The 26,373-nt window shown below is 39.6% G+C and overlaps 1 protein-coding gene across 3 annotated transcripts in view; it reads right to left on the bottom strand.

Moving 5' to 3' along the window:
• GALNT7 (polypeptide N-acetylgalactosaminyltransferase 7) overlaps positions 1-26,373 on the bottom strand; it is a 104,088-nt gene that overhangs the window by 13,833 nt on the left and 63,882 nt on the right. The window contains exons 3-9 of one of the 3 annotated variants that reach the window (XM_075066378.1): positions 22,847-23,013; positions 11,469-11,599; positions 11,092-11,171; positions 8,348-8,530; positions 8,007-8,189; positions 4,844-4,961; positions 2,177-2,299 (exon numbers count right to left, since the gene is read on the bottom strand). In XM_075066378.1, coding sequence (XP_074922479.1) covers positions 2,177-2,299; positions 4,844-4,961; positions 8,007-8,189; positions 8,348-8,530; positions 11,092-11,171; positions 11,469-11,599; positions 22,847-23,013 — 985 coding nt within the window. The remainder of the gene's footprint in view (positions 1-2,176; positions 2,300-4,843; positions 4,962-8,006; positions 8,190-8,347; positions 8,531-11,091; positions 11,172-11,468; positions 11,600-22,846; positions 23,014-26,373) is intronic. The other 2 variants (XM_032780195.2, XM_032780197.2) reach the window with 2 other exon arrangements.

Below are 26,373 nucleotides of genomic sequence, written 5' to 3'. Positions count from 1 at the left end.
GAAAATGATTCCAGATGAGGAATTTTCATATAAACAACACAGTTGGAATAAAGTACTTACTGACTATTCTTAAAGAAAAATGAGGTTTCTTTAAATGAGAGTACGATAATGTACAGTAACTTGATTTCTTCAAGATATTTTGTCTCTGTGGGTGCTCCACAGTGCCAGTACCCTCTTGACCAGAGAATGCAAAGTGATGTCTCCGGGCTCACGCCTATTCACAGCAGTGCCTGTGGCTTCCAAACAAGGGCATATAAGGAGGCATGGACCTACTGTCATTCAGTTCCTTCTTGACTGTGAAGCAGAGCCTCCAGAACGGAGAGAAAGGAGGACAGGAGGTGGAGCACCCATAGGAACAAAATATCTCCAAGAATTCTAGTTACTATAAAGTAAGTAAATGTTTCCTCCATTAAGTATATATATTTCACTTTAGGAGACTCCCAAGCAGTAACTCAGCCAGGAAGTTAGTGCTGAAGAGGCAAGTCCAAAATGTTTCAGAGGACTGTGTCACCAAAGGCAGTATAATCCCTGGAAGCAGATAAAATGGTATAATACTTAGCTAAAGTATGAATGGAAGAACAAGTTGCTGTACTAAAAAAATCTGTTATAGGAACATCCTTCAAGAGAGTACAGGTGTGGACTGAGCTCCAGTGGAACTAGCAGATCCATAGCAGGTTAAGATGCAACCCAAAACCCACTTTGACAGTCTGAGCGGAAACAGGTTGATCCTTCATCCCCTCTGCAAAGATACACAGTTTAGGATTATCTTAATCCTGTTAACAGGGCTGGCTCTACAGTTTTTGCCGCCTCAAGAAATGCATCAAATTGCCGCTGCGGACAGCGGGGGCAGCCTGCGTGCTCTTAGGGTGGCAGGCGCATTTCTGTGGTGGCGGCAATTCGGCAGCAGCTTCTATATTTAGCTGAAGCTGCCACGGACAGCTAAACATAGAAGCTGCTGCCGAATTGTCACCGCTGCGGAAACACGCCTGCCGCCCTAAGGGCACACGGACTGCCCCCACCGTCCGCGGCAGCAATTCAGCGCGCTGCTTGGAGGCAAAACAACAGGGACTGATGCCTCTTGCAGAATGCCGCCCCAAGCACCAGCTTGGAATGCTGGTGCCTTGAGCCACCCCTGCCTGTCAAGGCAGAAGGCGAGGATCCTTCTGACATTTAGTCTATGTTGGCTGATCTGCTCCTCTAGAGGTATGAGGTTTTTGGGTAGAACACAGGCAGGTGTATCTCTTGCTTAATGTGGTATTCCAAAGAGACCTTCGAGAGGAAGCGAGGAGAGGGATGTAGTGTTACCTTATCTTTATAAAAGGTGGTAAATAGTGGGTCAGCCATAAGAGCACTGAGCTCTCCCATTCACTGCCTGAAGTGATGTCTATGAGGAATGAAGTCTTGGAGATGTGGAGAGGAAACAGGCCACCACTGGTTCAAAATGGAGGTTTCCTCAGTGCACTGAGAACCAATGTGAAGTCCTACTGGGGAGCTGGGTTCCGTAGGAGGGAAACAAATTGCATATGCCTTTGAGGGATCTAGCTGTAGTAGGGTGGGCAAAGACTGAGAAGCCTTCAACAGATGAGTGGATGGCTGTTACAGCACCCAAATGTACCCCAATTAAGCTCAATGACAGACTGTGCGTCTTTAAATCCAACAGGTAGTCCGGGATTTGGAAAGCAGAACCTCTGAGGCTCGGGAAGAACCAAGGGGAACACCAGAAGAATTTTCACTTCTGAAAGAAAGTTTTGAGAGTACTAGATTTCCTGCTTGATAAGAGAACTGACTGGATCTCATCTGAAACAGGTTAGCTCCATGCTCAAGAACCATCCAGGAACCATGCTCTCGAACCATCCAGGAATCATGCTCTCAGGTTCAAGGAGTTGGGGTTGAGATGGATCAGGGTCCCTGAGTTCTACATCAGGAGATCCTTCTTGACTGGAAGACAGAGAGGTGTTGTCACAGAGATGGCACAAGATTCTGCTCTGTGCAGGCAAGTGCCTGCGGACACTGTTTTGCATTCTCTGGTTTTAAGAGCATGGGTGCATGCGCATCCTATGGTGGAGCACTCCCTAGAGACATAAACTCAAAGACTTGTAATAAAGAAGAAATGTTGTATGTGTACAAGCATTGTTATTTAAGTTAAAGTACTCTGCAGTTTTAAGTAAAGCCTCACCTTCAGCGTAGGAGAGGACCCAACGTACACTGGGGGCGGATTTCCTTGCCAACCCTGGAGACGATAGATGTGTCCAACACGAGAACAAGGAACAAACAAGAGCTTCCCTCCACATTGCCAGATCTATAAGTTAAAGAAAAGAGTGGTGGAAAAGTTGATAATACACATGTAAATTAAACTTAAAAAAACCCAAAACAATTACGAACTAATTTACAATAGATTAAAACAATTAAATTACATTAATTGGATAACATGCTGAGCTCATAAAATAAATTTATGCTTAAGCCTGAAGTAAAATTAACAATGAGAGCTTGAAATAAAAGTCCTGGGCTGTATCCAATACATTCTTCAGTTCTACAACAGACATGTTTACAAACACCATTTTATAAATCATGTTTTTGAGATCCTATTCCATGACTATTTGCAAAGACAGGAATAAATGGGTACACAGAAACTGGAGCTGGTCAGGATTTATTTTATTAAACATCAGCTCATATCTCATCATCATAGGCAGTGTTCTTGCATTTATACTCACCCCAAATATTTTTCCTAATGGAAGTTATGGGGACACAGTACCCTTGGGTAACTCACTGGACTACTCTATTCTGGATAGATTTGTTCATCCCAAAGTACAGTAGCAGAATCTTAAGAAAACTGCACCAAAACTAGGAGATAATCCTAATCACATATTCATAGAATCATATGACTGGAAGGGACCTCAAGAGTCATCTAGTCCAGTCCTCTGCATTCACTATCTAGACGAGGGGGTGGGCAAATTTTTTGACTTGAGGGCTGCATCTGGGTATGGAAATTGTATGGTGGGCATGAATGCCTAGTGGGGGAGGGGGGGCTCTATAAGAGATGGTAGTGAGGTGGGGGGAGGTTGGCATGAGGGGATGGGCCTCCATAGGGTCAGTACCATGGACTTCTAGGGACCCTGCCAGCAGTGACTCCAAGAGGGCTGTACCTGGCACCATCATGGGCGGAGACACTCTTGCTGGGATGGGTGTGGCCCCTGGGTGGTTTCAAGGCTCTCAAGTGTAGGGCCATAGGAGACTGGAAGAAGACTGGGGGCCTGCCGCATAGGTGTGGGGTTCCAATCCTGGAAGCAGCAGAGTGAAGTCGCACCTGCACAGTGTGGCTCTGCATGCTGGAAGATGGTGCTCATCAAGGGAATTATGAGTTAGGGGCTGGGGAGCCCCCGATCTCTCTCTCCAGCTGGAGTGACAGAGTGGGACAAGCCCCCAACCCCCCTCCCTGGCTGGAGTGGTGGAGCAGGGCAAGCCCCCAACCCCACTCCCTGGCAAGAGCTCGAAGACGGATAAAAATATCTGATGGTCCAGAAGCAGCCCGTGGGCCAGTTTGCCCACCCCTGATCTAGACCATTCCTGACGGTGTCTTTTAATGGCGTTTGTTGACATCCTTAAGAGATCAAGCCTCCAGTTAATGGAAACCCATTTACCCATCAACATTACTGCTGTAACACTAAAACCGAAAAAAGAGGTGAACACCACCAAAAGTGAAAAAGTAACGCTGAAACAACACCACACACCACTTTAGGGTCATCCATTAAATTTAAGAAAAAAGAAAGTTTAAATGTAGTCTAAATAATGCTGCTTTTAAATGTTTATAATTAAAGATGGGCCTGAACTATCACATGTGATCTGAACCCATTAAAACACTCGGGATGTTCCAAATCACATCTAATTCCAGATTAGGACTGCATCATTTGGGACCATCTATTCATAACAGATAGTATTATTCATAATAATATACTTTCTTCACTATGGGGAATCTTATTATCCTATTGGTTTTCTTTCAGCAATTTTGTTTAAATGTTTACTAAAGAGGTTTTCTTTACAAATTTTGATATTACATAATACTTTTATATTTGTAAGCTTGAACACAACATCGGTTAAAGTGGCTTTCAATTCTTCTGAAGAGTTGTGTTCTGTTTTTGTCCAGAAGTTAAACTAGTTTAAATGTTCATTACAGGACTATGTAATGACCTCCATCGTCATTTCAAAAATCACTACACAGAACATTGGTTACTTTCTCAACCCAAACTAGTCCTTGCTCAAGCAAGACCCAGGACTGGAAAAAGAAAGGTGTTGCAAATGAGGACTGAGGCTCATTAGGAGAGATCTGATTGCAACACTTGATTACAAATGTGCTCAGTTACTTTACTAAAACTCAGCCCAAAATTTAAGGGTCATTGTTCAGGGATGTTCGATCAGAAATTCTGTCTAAAACGTTTGTTCCTGTTTTTGGGGACACAGCTCTTTGTTCTGCTTGTATCTGTGTCCTTTAGAGTCTAAAGGGGCATAAGGAACTAATTCTTATGATCTTAATGTCTTGCTAGATGGAAGAGCATGCATGTGTCTAGCAATCAAAACAAAATTCTGTGCCCTGGTTTTGTTGGTGATGAGTCATGTCACTGGGATTTTTCCATTTTTATAGTCCTTGTTTTGGGAAGCCTATTTTATTGTCCATAATTCTGAAGAACCATAGGGTCATTTTTCATCCAGAAGGGTGATAGAGAAGGGGGAAAAGTATCATCAGGTTAGTTTTCTTGACAGCATTCTTTAAAGTCATGTCCATGTATGTTAGTATTTCTAGAACTAAGTTAATTTTTCATTTTAAAAGGCAGATCAATTTTGCTGTTACCTTGTAAGAAATTTCAAAGTTTTCACCACCCCAGATTTGAAGACCTGGGTCATAGAGACCCAGTTCAAAGAAGAAATCACGTTCGATGGCAAATAATCCACCAGCCATTGCAGGAGACCTAAGAGAAAGAACAAACAAGTAATTCCTTTCACCAACAGAACATGACTCCTCTGGGGGGGGGAAAAAAAAAAGTTACTCTTAATATAAGAAGCAATTTCTTGTTAATGCGTGAAAAAGATTAGACTGATGGCAATACATTTAGAAATTACTTGGCTTTATTATTGGTTCATTATAAGCCTTCAATGATTCTCTGCATTTGATACTTCTGTTAGTTTTAAAGAAGTCACTTATGACAATTCTGAATTACATAGAGCATTGGCCTACACTTTTCAGCCAATCTGCATCTGAAGTTACATGCCACTTATTGCCATGACAAGAACCGTTGTGGCAACAAACAGAAAAGGTCTATTCATTTCGTGATGCATATGAGAGCATGTAAAGTGGACTAGACTCTACAGTACACAAATTGTGTTCTGAGAAGCTGCCAACTTGAAATCTCATTGTGCAACATGCTAGTTATACAGGTTTAATCCATACTTAAAAAAAAATTATTAATGTGAAACCAGTGGGAGGGCCAGGCATAGAGGATAAATAATTTAGAATTATTCTCAATGAAATTTTTTAGAGGGGCAGTGTACAGGCTTCAAATCTAGGTTTTGTTTAATAGAACAGTTTTGTAAAACCTACATATGCCAAAATTTTGATAACATTAAAAACTATTAAATGAAAAGATGTTCTAGTTTTGATTTAAGAATTTAACTGCAATGATTACAAACAAAATTCTTTACCAATGTGCTAGGCATATGAAAGTGAAACTAGCTAATCTATTTTCATTGGACTTGTACTGTATCGTCCACCTTGGGATCAAAAAGCACTATAGAAAAATTAATGAATTAAGCCTTATCCAACTCCTGTGAGGTAGGCAATTATTAAAAAACAAAAACAAAACCCAACCCCACCAGATAAGGGAACAGGGCTATAAAGTCTCCTGGTCACCAAGATGATCTGTGGCAGAGACAGGAATAGAACCAAAGTCTCCAGCCCAACCTTGCTGAGCTAAGTAAAATACAAACAAGTAAACTAGTAACATAAAATGTGAATAGATTTTTAAAGATCTGCTTTATTTCATGGTGATGTCATTAGTAACATTAAGGACTCCTTTCATATATTGAATTTTGAACTTGATGGTTTCCCTTTTAAAATATTAACAGCTATATATTCCTGTCCTGCACAGAAATGCATGGAAGGGAACCATTTAAACTAAGTTGTAAAGTTAGCACATATTCTCTGAGCAACCCAGAAGAGTGGCAGGTGTGCAGAGAGGAAGGCCAACAAAAAGCAACCAACACTGTGGATCTATCACTGTGAAAATCTCTGATCAGATGTATGGTGGGTTCTTTCTGCATGTTCCCCTTGACTACGCTACTTACTGTAGTTGTTTTTGACATTCCCTTATTCCACATAGTTGTATCATATGGATCCTTTTCAGAGTCCAAAAAGCTGCATAATTCAGGGATGTGGAACATCATATGGAAAAAGTAAATATGCAGAAAGAACAAGCACCCCAAAACTAAAGGAGAGCACAAGTCTGAAATGTTGAATTTTCAATCTTGGCCTCTGACAAGAACACTGTAAAATCCACACAAGCTCAGCAGTTTATTTTACAAGGTTTGAGGTGGTGAGCACTAAGATTTCTGAGGATCTTTCCACGTTACAGAACATTTAAGAACTATTTTATTCTGCCTAGACTACTATTTTCAGCAAAATGATTAGCTAAATTTTAACTGTTTTCATATTACTGCAGTAAAACATGTGTATAGCTTGGGCATAACGGGATATGGTTCTTTTTCAGAAAAAGAGCTAACAGTCAATAATTCAACTATTATAGCTGTCACCTAAACCATTTTTTAAAAATTTTGATTCTCAGAACTGTTCTGAAAACAGTTTATAAAGTTGTGGACAAAGAATATGATAGCAACCTTTGAAACAGCTTAACACTAAGTAGTTTAGTGCTGATAAAATTCCAGTGTGGACAGCCTTCTTCTCTATGACAGGATGTTGTCTATATTACATAAACTACTGAATAGACCAAAGCTTCATAATTTCCTTGAACATGTTTTGCCATTTTTGCAAAGAAGAATCACAGGGTGAGGGCTGAGTGAAGCATATCAGCAGCTCCTGCAATTTGTTTAAACAACAAATAAAAAATGATATGAAACACTATTTTCTAAATATGTGAAAGTGCTTTCAAATAAAAGTAATTGGTTATAAGATTATAGTAATATAAGGGAAAATACAGAGCAGAACCACAGCCTCCCAAGTCCCAAAAAAAGTCCAGTAGCACTAATGTTTAAGCAAAAATTTGCATGTATTTTTGATAAAAAAGAAAACGTTCCACTCACAAAGCAAAAGAAATAGGATGGAATACATGAAATTCATTAAAGCCCTCCACCAAGACAGAGTGGAATTCTTTTTAGTTAAGTACATTACAGAGAGAAAACTTAGAGCTAGTGGGTTATCGTCCTAAAATTTCAAAGTAGTGCACTTGTATTGGTCAGATGGGACCTTCCATAAAGCAAGTGAGAATGATCTGACACGAAAAAGAGGGCTATATTACTCCTGATGCACTTGCATTGATCTATTAACAAGGAATTGTACACATGCATCCATGAGAGAAAACAGCCTGAACATTTTATGTATTATAAAATTCTTTTGAACATTTGTAGCATGCTTATTATGGAACAGTTAAGTAAGCAATTTTTATTGTTCCCAAAACCATACCTGAAAAGAGCCCCCATTAATAGTTCCATGAATTTTGCTTGAAAACCAAATAAGAACATCTGTTTTTCCAAATGACAATTAGTATTCTGAAATACATCCTATATTTTGCTTGAAGCGTTAAGTACATAACAACAGAAATAGAGAAGCACAAGAAGTTAGTGAAGCTAAATTAGCAGCGTTTGACCAAAATAATTAGTAATAGTAAGATACTTTTTTTTTGGACAAAGCATCTTCAGTTGTTAGAGTATTAAAAATATGTGCAAGTATTTAGTAGATCAGTATCTCCTTCAGAAGAGAAATGGGTAAGTGATTTAGTGATTACCGATACGGCTCAGTTTGTGTCTTTCTCATTTCCTTCTCTCGCTTGGTCAAAGGCACCCTCTTCCATAGCATACTCCAATCCCATGCTCCTCTAGCAAACCCATCTTCGTCACCACCCCCTTGGGGTACAATAGTGTAAGTGTTGCCATCTACGACATCTATGAGCGGCACAGTGCATGTGGTTCTGCAGGGTCGTGGATGGTGGCAGTGAGGATGAGGTTGCGTACAAGGACCCACGACACATTTACACGAATCGTAGTTCATGGGAAAAGAGGGGGAAAAAATGAAATGATTTAGATATGCATTCAAAACAATTCACAGAATAAAAACAGCACTCTTTACCGATAAGGCTCAGTTTTATGCTTTCTTTTGGCCTTTTCCTTGTGGCTTAACGGAATTCGTTTCCACAGCAAACTCCAGTCCCAGGCCCCTCTGGCAAAACCATCTTCATCCCCACCTTGCTGCGGCTCAATGGAATAATCATTCCCATCTATGTAATCTATTAGAGGCACAGTACATGTAGTTCTGAAACATTTTAGAAGGGGAAGAAGAGAGGAAAATATAATTTAAGGAAGATATGCTGTCTAATCTAATACATCTACCATTTAGTTTTTATTGAAATGTAACTTAAACGAAAGGTCAAATGTAAATATATATCATTTCAAAAATTTAAAACTCCATTCTAATGGAAGAAAAAAATAATATACTTTTAACAGTCCACAGGTCAATGCCAGAGCACCAAATTACACAACAACCCAATGGTCAGAAGTTAAAGCTAGACAAATTCAGACAGGAAAGAAGGCATTAATTACTCTCACTGTTAAAAATTTACCACTGGAACAATTTACCAAAGGTCATGGTGGATTCTCTATTGCTGGTGATTTTTAAATAAAATTGTTGTTTTTTCTAAAATGTATGGTCTAGGAATTATTTTGGGGAAGTTTTCTGGCCTGTGGTATACAAGAGTTCATACTAGATGATCACAATGGTCTCTTCTGGGCTTGGAATCTATGAAACGCATAGTGAAAGCAGACAAGTTATGACAGAAATGTTGACACACCAATCTTAACACTGGCCTTCTAATAAAATATTGCTTGGGGCAATGAGGGGGGAAAAATGGGAGACCTGAGAGGGTTAAAGGAAAGGGAAAGTACAGATCTCACGATTTTGTAATCTTTCCATAATTGCTGCTATTTACGTGGGATCTCAGTGGGTAAAAAAACAAAAAGTTTTAGCTCTTCCTGTTGCAAATGGAGCCTTTCACTATTCAAGTCTGTACAGTATACTGTTGTCCTATAAAGCCATTCTTTTGGGGGAAAACAAACTAACTAAACTTCGCTGCTGTTGGATCAGGCATTTCTTAGCAGCGGTTTTAAACACAATGGCCAAACATTCCATCAGAAGATTCTACATTTGCTTTTTACAAATACACTGTTTGCTGTGATCCATCAGACACAATATGCAATGAAGATAAACATTCTCTTGTTTTTCCTCCCAGTGTTTTCATAATAGGCTCTGCTGATGCATTGACTGAATTGAAAGTGCAAGTTTTTCCTTAACACTTCCATTTTAGAGGCAAATGCTATATACAATAAGAAAAACAAAACAAGGGGAAATGACATCATAATCTTTACCTCCAAACAGGAGACCAGAAAAGTAGCTCTTTCATCTAACTCTTTGCAAATTTCCATTTCAAGGCTTTGTCCAATCAAGTAGCAGCTATCAGCACCCCTCAATACTGTGGCCTTCAGCACCAATCTCTCTCTCCCTAAGTTTTGTCTTTGAAAATGTTTCTTCAGTGTTCTCCACAACCTGCCTCCCCCAGGTAAAGGGACTGAACGGGAACAAGAGAAAGTGCCCATATCCCAAACAACTGAAGCACCTGGAGACCTGGCCTATCACCAATGCAGTGGCCTTGCAGGACTTGTTTCCTGGCACTTTTTAAGCCTCTGACATACTTGTAGTTAAGACTCGTGCGGTACAATAGGCTGAGGGATTCAACAGCTTTAAAATAAAGATATGCCACACTTCCATACCCCTCCTTCAACTACTGAATAAGCCAGGGGTCAGCAACCTTTCAGAAGTGGTGTGCTGAGTCTTCATTTATTCACTTTAATTTAAGGTTTTGCGTGCCAATAATACATTTTAACCTTTTTAGAAGGTCTCTTTCTATAAGTCTAAAATATATAACTAAACTATGGTTGTATGTAAAGTAAATAGAATTTCAGAATGTTTAAGAAGCATCATTTAAAATTAAATTAAAATGCAGAGCCCCCTGGACTGGTGGCCAGGACCCAGGCAGTGTGAGTGCCACTGAAAATCAGCTTGCCTTCTGCCTTCGGCACGTGTGCCATAGGTTGCCTACCCCTGGAATAAGCCAACTAAAGCTAAAACAGCAGCACAGAGCAACTGCAGCAGCCAGGTGGTTCAAAGGATCGGAGGCAGGTTGGGTCCACGCCTTCTTTATAGGCTCAAATGGCGTTTCGTGCACATAGTTGCTTGTGGTTCCAACATTAACTACTAGCACAATGTCTGGGCATGCAGATAAGGCAAACGCATCCCAAAGGCAAGGATTTGTTTGAAACAATTCTCTAACTTTAAAATTAAGAGAAACAAATATATTTTTGTAGTAACTACCATAATTATTGCAACCCTAAGATCACAGAGGCTGTAGTAGTCTGAAAATTTCCACTAAATCAAAGTTGAGGTCCTTCTCTCTCCCCAATTCCTACCTCCATTTAAAATATAATATTTCTGATTAATAATAATCTTGTTTAAGCAGGCTGCTCATTCATCTAGTAAGACATTTTCACAACAGGGGGTCTGTAAGATAAAGTCATTGCAACAGACTGGATTGTCCTTAAATGTAATCCACATTTGAGTACCTTCATTAAAATAAACTAATGAGAGATTTATTTGTATGACTGTCACTTGTTACACGACCATCTCTTCCACTATGGGAGATGATGCAATAGTTGTAAAGTGAACAACACACTGAATATGGTTTAAAAACATGAAGATTGTTACTGTAACTATTTTTCTTCTTAGGAGGCTTTCTGAGTTATAGAAAAACAGGATAGCGTTACCTGTCCTTAGATATAGGAGCTACAAGTGGTGCATACCAGTTAACTGCCACCTCACAATGGGCATCAAGGTAAATCAAAACCTTTAAAAACAAAACAAAAATAAAAACAAAAAAAGGCAGGGAGATATAATATCATTTGAGATTTCTGGATACAAATCACACATTAATTGAATCATCATATATCTTACATTTTGACACAAATTTATACAAGTTTTTTTTATTACATTATGGTGTAATACCTCACTATAGTGAGGCTTTAAGAATTTAAACCATTCTTATTTCAACAATGTTCATAATAAAATAACCATTTTAAGATTTGTTAAAAATATTTTAATGTAAAGAAAATACAAATGATTTTATTTATCAAACATTTTCTACCTGTCCAAGTTTAGCCTTCTGAGCTCCGATGCTTCTAGCTTGAATTAAACCTTCTCTCCTCTCATTTCGAAATACCTTTACAAGGCCATTCCACTGCTTAATGTACTCGTCTAGTCTCTCTTTTAAGTGCGCTATCAAATAATAATAAAAAAAGAATTTTTTCCATGTTATAACAATTAGCGTTACACTTTTAATGCAAACTAAATATAACTGACCAGATTACTAAAGGAACAGATGTTCAGAACTAAGAAGTTCTCAAATACAACACTGTCTGATCTATTATTGATAAAGTGCTCATAAGTGTGATGAAAACTTGATTTGAAGTTCTCTGATTTTATAGCAGGAATTCTAGCTTTAGTACAGAAAAAGTGAATAGCTGCACTATACTAAGGGATTGCAAAAGTAGATTCTGAACCACCTTTCAGCAAAGACCATAGTCAATGACACTTCACTAACACGCCTCATGATTTTGACTTGATATCACATTATTTTGGGAAATTTGCATGATGTCTTTGTTAAGTTATCTGTTTTTGTCACCTAAAACTGCTGGGAACTTGAGGAAAAGTTCTGCAAGACCTGGATCCCTCTATCCCTTTCAACCCCCACATCTCCAGGGTCAGTCAATGCTTCCCATCCATCTCCTCAATGAGTACGTCCTTATAGTGGCAGCTGTATTCACTAGAAGGAGACACAAGGTAGGTGAGGTAATTTCCTTTGTTGGATCAATTACTATTAGTGGAAGGTACAAGCTCTTGAGCTCTTCTTCAGGTCTGGGGAAGAAAGCAGAGCTAAATACAAGTTGGGACAGATTGTTAAGTAGAAGGGGTAACACGCTGGAAGCGCTCACTTGAAATGAAGTGGTGTTAAGATTGTTATGCATAAAGGATTTGAAATGGGCAATTAAGGGTAGCAGATAGCGTGTGTATTACAAATTGTTGTGATGAGCCATAAAACCAGCATATCTGTAAAGTCTATGGACTTTGGTGTCTAGCAGAGTTATGAATTTAAGGTCTCAGGCTCATGTTTTGAAGGTGTTGGCAGGTTTCCCTTTAGGGCAAGTACTGAAATATCAAAAATGGAGTGATCGCTTTGTGAAAAAAGTGTTCGTCCATAGGTGATATGGTGTGGCAACATTTGGTACCACTTTGAGTTGGTGTGTCCTGGTCTGTGAGGAGCTTGCTTCTGATGATGAGCTTGGTGAGGTTGGGAGTTGTTTGGACGCCAGAAGAAGAGGTTTGGGAAAAATTTCTTTCAGGATGCGGTCTCAATCAAATATGGGTTGTAATTGTTTGATGATAACCTGTATGGGTTCCAGTGTGGGGTGCTAGATGACAACTAGGAGAGTGCAGTCAGTAGGGAGCCCACTCATCTGGTACTAAACCAGAAAGCCCTCTTTTTGAGAGGTCTGTCCCCGATCTGGACCTGGGACAAAACCAGACATGTCTGGTTTGGTCCAATATCGGATGGGGGATACCACTCCACCCCCCCGCACTTAAAAATAGCGTCACCTGTGCAGCGTGACTTCACACGTGCCATGCCGAGAGTGACAGAGCAGAGTGCTTTAAAAAATGGCTCCCACTGTGCAGGGTGACCTCACATGAATGGTGTGTATGAGGTCATGCCAGTGGGGATGGACCCAGGCTGTTCCTGGAAGTACTGGAATTTACAGTATTCCAGGAATATGTGAGTAGCCATGTAAGTGGTCAGTGGGTTTCTTTTTCCTGTATTGAAACAGGTTCTCCCAGGGCATTTGGATGGCTCTTTTCATGAAGCAATTCCAGGGAAATCTGCACACTTTGAAAACGCAAACTTGGGAATTTATATTCATAATTCTGCTAGACACAAAAAGCCATGGATTACAGAGGGACATTGTTGTAATGAGCCATACAGCTAATCTGCAATATACCACACTGCCTGCTATTCTTAATTGCCCACTTCAAATCCTTTATGCGTAACAATGTAACCTCCAATTGCCCATTTCAAGTGACTGTCTCCAACATGTTACCTCTTTTACTTAACTATCTCTCTCAACAGCTCTATGAAACTCAAAAGATTGTACCTTCCACTGACGGAAGTTGATCCAATAAAAGAAATTATCTAATTTACATTGTCTCTCCCATATTCTGGGACCAACAGAGCTACAGCAACACCTCAATAAACAGAGCAGCTGAAGGACGATGACTGAGGGGCATGGATTGTGGTCCATCACCTGATGATCATACCACAAAGTAATACACAAAATGATAAAGATGGAGAATCACTGATATTAGGCAGAAAAACTCTGAGGTAGAGAGAAAGTTTCAGGGAGGATGGTAGGAGACAGGCTAGAATACTTAAAGGGCTCGGTTACATATTTAGCAAAAATAAAATCAATCAATAGATTCAGGTATAAATATATTCTGATGTGGAAATCCCATCGCAGTTATGGAAAAAGTGTTTCATTCTTGCAGAACAACTTCGCACAAATGATTCAGCTCAGAAAAATCTGAACATGCACCAGAACAGGTATGTCTTGTTCCTATGAAGTTGCACTGATTTAAATAAAGGTGTTAAATTAAGAAGATTTCCTTAAGCCAGTGCAAATCCCATTGTGGACTCTTATTTTGATTTAAGACTAACATATTTCAATTTAGCTTAAGTCAATTAAGAACAAGTTTAACCTACACCAAAATAATCCACTTAAACCAAAATAAGGGTCCACACACTAGTTTTCACCAGTTTATTTAAACCAGTACAAGTTTATATATAGAAAAGGCTTAAATTTTAGTCTCATAAATTATTACATTTTACCTCACCTTTGACAAAACTACTAATAAGATGCCAACTTCAAAATGTAAGTAATGAGGTTGTGCGTTAATCATTGAAATAAAAATGGATTTTTAAAAACCAAAAGAATATCCAAATTAATTTCAGGAATTGTGCATCAAAAAACAGGAATTTTTGTTGAACCTGCTTTCTTCCAAAGCCACCTGAATACCAAATACTATTTAACCCTCCATTAAAAAAAAACAAAACTAAACTAAAAAATATGATTGTCAAAATCAGTAGGGACAAAATCTGATCTACTCTCTTCTCCCTCCCTTTACATATGCCACAAGTTTGCAAACAATTCTTTGAGGGTTACAAATATTTCACATATACCTAAAGACTAAGTTAGAAAAAGGACAATTATTTATATACGTCTTATGCATTATATAGAGGATACATGATAGATGCAGGATAGACATTTTACAAAATGAATTTAGCGTGGATTCATAACTACAAGAAAGTTATGAAGTCATCCCACGCAAATGTCAATAAAAGCTTTACACCACACCATTACTTATATGCCTCATACGTTACAAGAAGACTTAGCTGTCTGTAAAACATTCCTGATTATTAAAAATTGAATATATTTCTAACACTTTCTGCCTAAAAAAGCAGGTGCTTTAGTTATTATAAATTCACCTATGCAGGGCTCAGGGAGAAGTGGGCAAACTTTTTGGCCTGAGGGCCACATCTGGGTGGGGAAATTGTATGCAGGGCCAGGGCAGGGGGTTGAGGTGCAGGAGGGAGTAAAGGGTGTGTGGAGGGGTACGGTCTGCAGGAAGGGGCTCAGGGCAAGGGGTTGGAGCTCAGGAGGGGTGTGGGGTGCAGCAGGGGCTCAGGGCAGGGGGCTGGGGTGCAGGAGGGGTGTGCCAGGTGGCTCAGGGCAGGGAGTTGGGGTGCGGAAGGGGTTCGGGCTCCGGCCCGGTGCCACTTACCTGGAGTGGCTCCAGGGTGGCAGCAACGCGCACCTGGCTGCTTGCCCTGGCCACTCTCCCAGAAGTGGCCAGCACCACATCCCTGCGGCCCTGGGGTGCGGGCGGGGAGGGGACGGGACGGGATGGGATGGGATAGAGGGCTCTGCACGCTGTCCTTGCCTGTGGGTACCTCCCTCGAAGCTCCATTGGCCGGTTCCCAGTTCCCGCAGAGACATGGTGCTGGCCGCTCTTGGGGCGGTGGCTGGATACAAAGCCCTGACGGGCTGGATCCAGCCCGCGGGCTGTAGTTTGCCTACCTCTGGCTCAGAGGGAACTATAAAAATCTCTAAAACTCATTATGGGATATTTTTCAATGGTAAGTATTTCAGAATTTTGAAGTCTATTATCTAAGGCCCTTCCAGGCCTAGGAAATGAGCACCTGTTCCCATTGGGAAGCTGTGGATTTCCCCCTTCCCAACATTATACAGTTCCAAGGTCTAGCCTTGCAGGGATGCGAGACAACAGAATATAAAGCCTTGATATTTTATGTTTAGAAAATCTGCCACTGGCCCAGTGCTGAATTTTGTGATATATTTCGTTTCTTTAAAAAAATATATATATAGGTGGTTTGAAAGGAAAGATGTGTTTGTTTTTAAATTAATTTTAAATTAAGGGTGTACTCCTGCTATTTAAAAAAAAACCTTAGAAATATCAAGAACGGTTAGTCTGGTTTCTCTCGATTTTGCTGAAGAACCTCCTATATGTTTCTAAATAGTGAGTGCTGTCAATTAATGTGATCAAATATTCCTGTGCCTCTCAACTGTTCAGATTTTACTTCTTTAGTTCTCAAGTTATCATAGGTCTTACCTACACCAGCCATAGTTGTGAGCACTCTCATGGTGATGCTACCAGTGATGCAGGTCTACTGGGGCCATCAACAGGAGTATAAGCATAGACAAAGCAACAACATTAAGTGAGGTTTGTACCACTGTTTCATCTATATATGCTCTGAGCAGGGTTAGACAATACATTGATAAAAACAGTGGTTCCCGGCATATGCTAGCTCATCCTCTGCTGCTACCTCCTGTGGAGCTGCACCAGTGGCAGTAAAACAAGATTTAAAAAAATAAAATAAAAATAAAATAAAATGGTCAGTGTAGACAAAGCCTATGATAACTTGAGAACTAGTGAAAAGCTGAGATCAGGAGCCCTTAGCTGATGTAAATCAGCGTAACTCCTTTGGATTCAAACGGAATTGTGTCAATTTATACCAGATGAGGATCTGGTCCCTTTTCTTTACAAAGGACAATAAGACCTCGGTTCAGCAAGGTATTTAAGCATTAGCCTAACTTTAAGCACAAGTGGTCCCACTAACTTGAATGGAACGTCATAGTATTTTGCTGAGTCGAGGTCTAAATGCAAAACACAACGTTAACGCAACATTAAAGTGTACAGTTAAAACAGAAGGATTCGGGAAATATAAAAAGTAAGGTACCTGCAGCAATATAAAGATTAGCTATACCCTCCTTATGTCTGATATTTGGCAAAATAAGAATATATATTAAAAGCTACACCTATACGAAACAAAGGAAAGGAAATATTCTATATATATGCACAATGTGGCCCAGTTGACATTGATATAGAAACTTTTGCATTCTTTCATTTTTGGATTTTAAACATCCTAGTAATGCACATTTTTCCATTTAAGATATCAGAATTGTGATGATTTTACTAACTTGGCATTGAATTCCTGTCATTGCTATTCTCCTGTGCTTCTGACAAAACAAGTTAAAAAAGAAAACCCACTCTGGAAATTCTCTACAACCAAATATTGTGCACACTAGAGAGTGCAGGGAGAGAGAGAAGTGTGCCATTTATTATAAAATATTGTTTTGAAAATATGAAAAAATGCATAAACAATGCCATTTCTTTCTAGTAACTAGAAGAGAATAATATTATTAATGAATAAAAAAAATATGCTAATAGGTGCCCTTAATGACCTTTTAGCATTTTGAATCTGGCATTTAGGAGCACTGCCAACAGCAAAAACATCACCTTAACCTCAAGCTACTCAATATGCTCTCAAGTGGGGAATCAGAGCTCCACTCTTCACTACTAAGATGGCAGTGCAGCTAATATAGCACAAAGCACCTGAGCTGAGGCTCAAGCTTTTCAGGCAACATTGTCTGGTAGCTGCATTTAACCAGTTCCAGACACGGAAAAGGAGAAAATGCAAAATTAATTTTGATTTAACTGAACCTGTGAAAACTGTACTACTGTATGCACAAGCACACTAACAATGATAGCATGTGTGAAGCATGCAGCTAAGGATGGCAGAGTTGTACATATACCTGACAGATTTATAAGCACATTTCACAAAATGTTCATGTGCTAGGACTAGGGCATCTCAGAAGCCTTGGCTTCAGAAGCTTACATGATGTATAATAGCTCCATGCACCTTTAAGGAGCCCCATTCTGCCAGCCTGAAAGCAGGAGATTCCCAGCTCCCAAGGTTCACAGAGATAGGCCACATAAGATGCTTGGGATATGGCACTCTAGCCAAATGGTGTCAGATTATGTTTTGGTTGGTTGGTTTCCTCCTACCCCTAAAAAACATAGGAAATGCCATACAAAAACTCACTATGTTAAAGTTGCATGCTTAAAAACACTGAAGAGAGTTAGGAAATATAAAACCACCAAGTTCTATACAATGCTTTTCATCTGTAAACCTCAAAGTGCTTCACAGAAGAAATAATATTGCCACCTCCTTTTTACAGATAGGGCAAATGAGGCACAGAGAGATGAAGTGACTTGCTCAAAATCACCCAGCAGACCAGTGGCAGAGATGGGATCATCTGAGTTCCAATCCAGCACACTATTCACTAGGATACATATTATATATGTAAGAATCAGAGACTATAATTAAAAGTCTATATATTTTATATGACAATACTAATTGCATAGTTATGCTGTTTCTCAGGTAATAAACTTCACATTTTTCATTATAATCTTAGATACACATATACCAGGGGTGGCCAAACTTTCTGACCCTCCAAGCCGCATACAACAATCTTCAGAAGTTAGAGAGCTGGGTGCACCTGCTGGTGCTCAGGGCTTCAGCCCTGCAGGAAGCACTTTACGGGACTTGGAGCTTCAGCCCTGTTCTTGATGAAACCCTGAGCCCCAGTAGGCATGCGCCACAGAACTGAAGCCCTAAGAGCCGTCTCTCCACTGGGCAGAAGCCCCTACCCCACCACCTTGCTGCAAGACAGAGGTCTCAAGCTTCCCCCTCACCCAGCCAGGCAGATTGGGGGGATGGGAGGGCTCCAAGAGCCTGTGAACCACAATCTGGCACCCCGACATATATTATTATATCTTGTAGTACAGGGATTGGCAACCTTTCAGAAATGGAGTGCCGAGTCTTCATTTATTCACTCTAATTTAAGGTTTTGCATGCCAGAAATATGTTTTTAAAAGGTCTCACTCTATAAGTCTATATTATATAACGAAACTATTGTTGTACGTAAAGTAAACAAGGTTTTCAAAATGTTTAAGAAGCTTCATTTAAAATTAAATTAAAATGCAGATCTTATCAGTTTAGTGCAGTGGTTCTTAACCTCAGGTGCACATACCCCCTAGAGGTGCGAGATGCCCTTTCGGGGGGTGCGAGACATGCAAGATTTGTTTAGAAGATAAATCAATGAAAACACAAATTAAGCACAGGCACATAAGTACAACGACTTTGTTTCATCATACCAAAGTATTTATTTACATGAAACATTTTTTAATGATTACTGTAATATACAAACCAAGTTTTTAAGCTAATTGTAGTGTAATTTTTGATAAGGGGGGCGAGAACATATACTGAGAACTCCAGACTGTCAGTGGGCTGAGCGGGGCCCAGTGTTGTGTATTAAATTGCTCCTCACAGGAATGTGCTACTTATGGTGTACTACTTAGGGCTGCCAGTCCTGATGCTCTGAGCGGCATGATAAGGGGAAACGAACAGGGGTGGCTGGATTAGTGTGGGAGTCCCGGGGGGCCTGGATAGGGGTCAGGGCAGTCAGGGGACAAGGGCTCAGTCATATTTACAAACATGAACAGTACTATGAATTCAGATTAGTAAAAAAGTTTGTTGGTATTTAAATAGGCTATCTAATTTTACAGTGATGTTAGCTTTTAACTGGGTCAGCAAGTCCTTGAATTGCATATGAACATAGCTGTGATGCCAGCTAAAAAGTCTAGTATATGGCTGCTGACTAAAGTATTTTTAAAAAAATATCCCTTAGAGAAATATTTACATATAATACAAAAGTCTAAACCAGCTTCTCAGATGGTATGATTCCATTAGGAGTCAATAGGAATATAATGGATCATTCTTTGACAGCGCTACTGGTCTAATGGATGCAGGGAAACGTACTTGTGAAACATCCTGATTTTAGTAAGGCTTCTGACACAAGTCTACATGGCATTCTTGTAAGCAAGCTAGGGAAATGTGGTTCAGATGAAATTACTATAAAACTGGATGCACAACTGGTTGAAAGACTATACTCTAACAATAGTTATCAATTATTCACTCTTAAACTGGGAAGGCATATCTAGTGGAGTCAGTCCTGAGTCCAGTACTATTCCGGTCCTTAAATTTTCCTGCCTCATAGGGAAGTTGTGAAAATTAATGTTTATTTATCATTTTAATAATGCTTTACATGAAAAAAGTCTAAGCTGCTTTTAATACAATCATTTCAGCTTTAAAACTAATTTCTAGGATTCATTCTTTACCAATATACCCCTGCGACATGGGGACAGGCAGAGGACAAGTATACTGTGTGCCAGACTGTTTAACAATACAAAACGAGAACCACTTCAGTGCTGGATCCCCATACAGCCAGAAGCCCTCCATATCTCCAAATTCAACTATTCAAAGGAAAAAAGGAGTGTAGGGGGAAGCATACCCCAGATTCCCCCAGGAGCAGCTCAGACTCACCTACGATCAGCCATGCCGCCTTGTCCTTGCTATATACCAATCCAAGGACAGACAGCATAGAAATGCTGTTGCGTCAAGATTTGGTAATACTAGATTTGCATAGGAACTGCCATACTAAAAGCAGACCAAAGGTAATCTTCACACTCTCAGCTACCCATGCCAGATGTTTCAGAGGAACATGCAAAGATGCCACAATAATCATGTATACAACAACTTGCCTGTAGAGGAAACTTCTTTCCAATCTCAGGTTTATGCACCTTATAAATGTTTATCTTATCTAACTTTTCTGTGTGAGTACTTATTTTGCCCCTCATCACTGTAGCATCTCAAAGCTGTCCCCCACATCCTAGTATTTCTGGATTTAGCTGCATAATAACCCAGTGAGGTATGGAAGTATTGTTATCTTCATTTTCAGATGAGGAACTGAGGCACAACGAGATTAACAATTTGCCTGAAGTCAGAACGGAAAAGGTACCATAACTGAGCCTGGTACTCCTGAATCCAAGTCCAGTGCCATAAGCAAAGATTATCCTTGCTGTAGAAGCAAATATTTTTTATTCACACAAATGTCTAATCTTTTCCTGACTCTTACTAGGAATTCTGTCTCAATAACATCTTGTGGCAGTGAGTCTTTCAGATTAATTATGCATAGTATAAAACAAAGTATTTTCTCTGATCAGTTTTAAATTTAAAACAGGTATCGGACTGACCCTCTCTATATCATTCATTATCTTATTTACATGTGTCATAAACAGATAGCTAAAGGTTAATGTTTCTTTTACCTGTAAAGGATTAACAAAGGGAACCAAACACCGGACCAGAGGACCAATCAGAAAACCAGATTTTTCAAAGTCAGGGAGGGAAGTTTTGGACTTTGGGTCTTTTGTCTGTCTCTCAGCTATGAGAAGCTTCTTTCTTCTTCTAATCTTCTGTGCCCAACTTGTAAGTACAGGTAGAAAAACAATATAGGCTTTTATGTTGTTTTGGGGGTATTTACATGTGTGTAACTTGCTGGAATGTTTCAAATTGGATATCTTTTTGAATCAGACTGTTTATTCATATTTTCTTATAAGCAATAGCCCTGTATTGTCATCTTGATGCAGAGTTTATATTCTTATGTCTTTTTCTTTCTTTTTTTTTTATAAAGTTTTCTTTGTAAGACTTGTTTGAGTTTTTCTCTCTGGGTAGGTTAAGGAACAAGGGGAGGGAATTCTCTTTGTGTTAGATCTACGGAGGGTAAGCTCTGCAGCACCAGGGAGTTGGTGGGAGGGGGAAGAGATAGGATCATCTCTGTTTCCTTGTATTTGGGGTTTGTCTCTTTGTGGAATAGAGGAGACATGCTTCTTGGTATTGTGATGTAAAGAGATTGCATCAATACTCTCAGGTTAGCCCAGAGAGGAAAGTCTGGGCGGGAGAGGGAGGAGGAAGGGAAGTGGATTATTTCCCTTTGTTGGAGACTCAAAGCATCTGAGTCTTGGGGGTTCCCCAGGGAAGGTTTTGGGGGGCTCAAGTGTACCAGGCACTGATTCCTGGTTGGTGGCAGCGAGATAAGATCCAGGCTGGTAATTAAGCTTGGAGGTTCATGCTAAGCACCCAGATTTTGGATGCTACGGTCCAGATTTGGGAAAGAGGCTTATGATAACATGTACATTAACATGCCACCTCTTGATATTCTCTTCTCAAATCAGCTTCACTTTACATTGCCAATGACCATTAGACCTGAAGATTTCAATATTAGGAAAACAGTCAGAGAGAGCGAGAGAGTGTGTGTTTTATAATGCATATTATATACTTAAAATCATACATATGTACACACGGCATTATACATTCCCATTTTGGTTCACATCTGAGGAAAGGAAGAACAGGGATGATGAGCACAGGCAGGAAAGACTATAAGCATCTGGAAGCTTTGATGACATGCAGCTGGAGCCCATATGCCACCATGAAATAAAGAAAGTTTTTCATGTAAAAATGTGTGGGTAAAATAGTTTTTCTTTCAATGAAATATAAGCAATGATAAATGCAGTACTGTGTTTTAAAGAATCATGGGTGGCTCCAAAAAACATTAAGACAGTGAAAAAAATAATATGGTTTACTGAATAGTTCTAGTCAAATTTCAACTATAGTCAGAATTAAGATAGTATTCCCCTGTGAGGGTAAGATGAAAGACACTTCTTACGTCAAATTTAGCAGTAACTCTTCAATCAAAAGAAGAGAAGCAGTGAAAATATGAAGTTAGATAAGTACTTTGCTCACTGGTTTGACCGTTACTGATAGGGCATAGTGCTGGGCGCTGTTTCAATTTATCTCTAACCAGATTATCCTTTTAAAAATTCCTAATGACAAAATATGCTAATTAACCCAGACGTCCATACTAATGTGCTAACCAAACTGTGGGGAAAACCTGCCACATATTCTATGCATAGAACAGAAATGTATGCATATAGACCAGTGTTTTCTTTTCATTACTATCCATGGAGATGTAGCTTGTGTTTTACTGAAAGACGAAAATGACTGTATAAATACCATTTTGTTTTTCTTGCACAGTTAAATACAATCCATATTGTACAAATAATAAAATAATAATAAATCCACAAAGCTAATTTTTAAAATTATTTTAATACTTCCCCAGCCCTTTTCTACAGATTCAGTGTTAATAGACCGTGTATTACCTTTGTTACTGAAATCATCAATCATCACAATTTCTGCCAAGTATTTCCTTGGTGTCCTTTTTATTACACTGTGAACTGTCCTCATGAGCGTGGACCATCCTTCATTATGGAAGACAATGACAACACTGGAGGTGAGCAGGTTCTCATCATAATGCCAATACTTGCACCTGCAAAAAGATTTTATTTTGTTACTGTAAATTTGCCAGTGTATCTCTTAATGTGTGTGAATGAAGTTTTACTTAATGTCTCTGCTTCACATTACAGATAAATAGCATTATCAAAAATAAAATACAGCATTACTATTTCATAAATTCACAGGATTTTAAGGTCAGGAAAGACCATTATGGTGTCTGACCTCCTGCATTATACATTTATATTACTGATTTATAAAAAGCAGCAACCAGTTTGTAATGTTCCTGTAAACCACACTGTTACAAGTAAAAAGAATAGTTTATTAAATGTTTCCATTTATGTCACATATTTAGGATACAAAACCTGCAAAATCTTGTAAATTACTACTATAAACGTTAGGTGGACTGTTTCTCACTGTGTCCCAAAGCCCTGGTTTATCAGTCCTTTCATATCTAAACACATTTTTAAGCACACAGATATTAAGTGATAGATGTGCAGAAGCTGCACACATATGCTCATTTGCCACTGATGCATATAAAACTTTATGTGCTATATAAAATCTGTCGGAAAAGCATAGCTGCTTATGGAGAAGATTTTATCTTTACAACAGAAAATATTTTATTAATTGGTAATCACTGATGCATAAACTTTCAGCTATGATGAATGAAGGCTAGAAGTGCCTTGACATCCATCCCCGCCCCACCCCCCTCCGCAAAACAACAATAAAAGCATTGTACCCAATCTACTGAGGATACATCTTTTTGCAAAATTCTATGTAGATATACAATTTTTTAAAACGGATAAGTCAACAATGAAGCTCAGACTGCTGACAACAAATTTCAGCCACAGCCCAACTTCAAAGGCTTCCTATTAAAAAATTTATCAAACAAGAGACCAAACAAGAACTGCACACAAAATCCAAACAGCCTAAAAACGAACAGTATGAAATTTCACACTGATAGACCATCTACATTTAGGGGGTAAAAAACCCAAGAGCTGGTGGCCACTTTAGAACGTAAACTATCTACGATATTGCTACCAGGCATCACCATAATAAAAAAGTAATATTCAAAATTCTGAGCTGAGTAACCTTTAAATGGCTGCCATTCCCTCATACATGAACAGAAATTCAGCCAGGACAGTACTTCTCAAACTTTTGTAGTGGTGACCCCTTTCACACAGCAAGCCTCCAAGTGCGACCACCCCTGCCCTTATAAATTAAAAACACTTTTATATTTAACACCATTATAAATGCTGGATGCAAAGTGGGGTTTGGGGCGGAGGCTGACAGCTCAGAGCCCCCACATAATACCTTGTGACCCCCTGAGGGTCCTGACCCCCAGTTTGAGAACCCCTAAGCTAGAACCACAGGAGGTGGCACATCAATAACAGTATATCCAACTGGTAGTCCATACTTCTGACATAGGTCACACAAGATGGTGCAAAGTAAAGTGCAAGGAGCCCCCTAGCGGACAACTTTGGAATACCCTCTTCAGAGAAAATTTTTAATTCCCAATAAGTCCTTGTGACCTGAAGCATGCGGGTTTATATCCAATCTAATGTAACGATGGATGTTCTCATTATCCATATAAAAGGTTTAAATATTTTAAAAATACTACTAAGATTTTGGGCTCTAACATCATGTGGCAATGAGTTTCAGATGAGGGACACTATGTAAAAGTATTTTCTTTTATCAGTTTGAAACCTGTTACCTTTTAACTTCATTGAATGTTCCCTTTATCTTCTATGGTTAAAAAAAGAAAACAGGATTTACTACAACTTTGCCCTTTATTATTTTTAATGCCTTATGTCCCCTTACCAAACTAAACATTTCCAATCTTTTCAGACTGTCCAAGTCTCTAAAACCCTTCTATTAGATCAGGGGTAGGCAACCTATGGCATGGGTGCCGAAGGCAGCACACAAGCTGATTTTCAGTGGCACTCACACTGCCTGGGTCTTGGCCACCGGTCCAGGGGGCTCTGCATTTTAATTTAATTTTAAATGACGCTTCTTAAACATTTTTAAAACCTTATTTAGTTTACATATAACAGTTTAGTTATATACTATAGACATCTAGAAAGAGACCTTATAAAAATGTTAAAATGTATTACTGGCACGCGAAACCTTAAAGTAGAGTGAATAAACGAAGACTTGGCACACCACTTCTGAAAGGTTGCTGACCCCTGTACTAGATCATATGAGATAAAGGGTGATGCAGTACATCAAAGTGCATACAGAACTTTTAGTGCATGGTAACAGGATCCAAACAGCCAGACAGTGTGCTACAGAGTCACACCCTGGCTTGCTATGCACTAAATCACTGTGTAGACAAATCATTAGAAACCAGCAAGGTGTTTAAGTAGTTCAAAATATTCCTTCCAATATGTATTATGTCACATTTCTCAGTACTGAATTTCATTTGCTATTGTGCTGCCCATTTACCTAATTGCATTAGATCCCTCTGAATTTGCTTAGTCACCTTACTTGTGACCAACCTAGGCAAGTTGTGTCAGCTTCAAATTTTATCACCTTACTGCTCACTCCCTGTAAGAATCTGCAGGATTGTAATTTGGGACAATGGAGGTTCTGGACTGATGCTTCCACATCCCTATTGGAAATATAGGCTGGATTTCCACTGAGGGACTGTATGAGGCTAGACACTGCAGAAAGCACTGCTCCAGGAGTGCCTGAGTGGTGACCGCCCCCCACTGATTGGCTCATGCTGGTATATAAAACAGAAAGCCATCATGGTGAGCTGTGTGAGCAACGACATAAAACACTGCTTGCTTCTGGTCCAGACCTTGCCTTGTTGTGGACCCTAGACTCTGGCTTCTGAGCCTGGTTTGTCCCTGACAGCTATTTGCCTGCTGTTTGTAACCTGGTGCCTGATCCTGACTCTCCAGTATCCTGACCTGGCTCAAACCCGACTGTGCTACTTGTCTCCCATCTGCAACTTGGTGCCTGATCCTCACTTCCAGCTCAACTCCAACCCCACTATTTGTCTCTTGACTGTAACTTGGTAATTAACCAGTACACACAGGCCACCCATAGCCTGGCCCTGACACTCCTTTTCCAGGTATCCTTTTCCATAGAATCATAGAGTTAGAAGGGACCGCAAGTGTCATCTGGTCTAACCCTCTGCAAAGATGCAGTATTTGTTGGGTCTAAGCCAACCAAGACAGATGGCTATCTAGCCTCCTTTTCAAAACCTCCCCGAGGGAGCTTCCACAACCTACCTGATGGTATCAATACGACCAGTCCTACTACAGAAAATTGGAGGAATCTACTGTTAAGTTAACCTATTGCCATGTTGAAAATTAACTGTTAACTACAGGAATGTCTATAGAACAGGAGAGATTCTGATCTTGTTTTCCAGCATTATCTAACTTGTGTT

Source organism: Chelonoidis abingdonii, chromosome 5 (assembly GCF_003597395.2).
Source record: "Chelonoidis abingdonii isolate Lonesome George chromosome 5, CheloAbing_2.0, whole genome shotgun sequence".
Taxonomy (NCBI): Eukaryota; Metazoa; Chordata; order Testudines; family Testudinidae; genus Chelonoidis; species Chelonoidis abingdonii.
The sequence above is the reverse complement of the archived record's forward strand: the minus strand, read 5'-3'. Positions and strand labels throughout refer to the sequence as shown.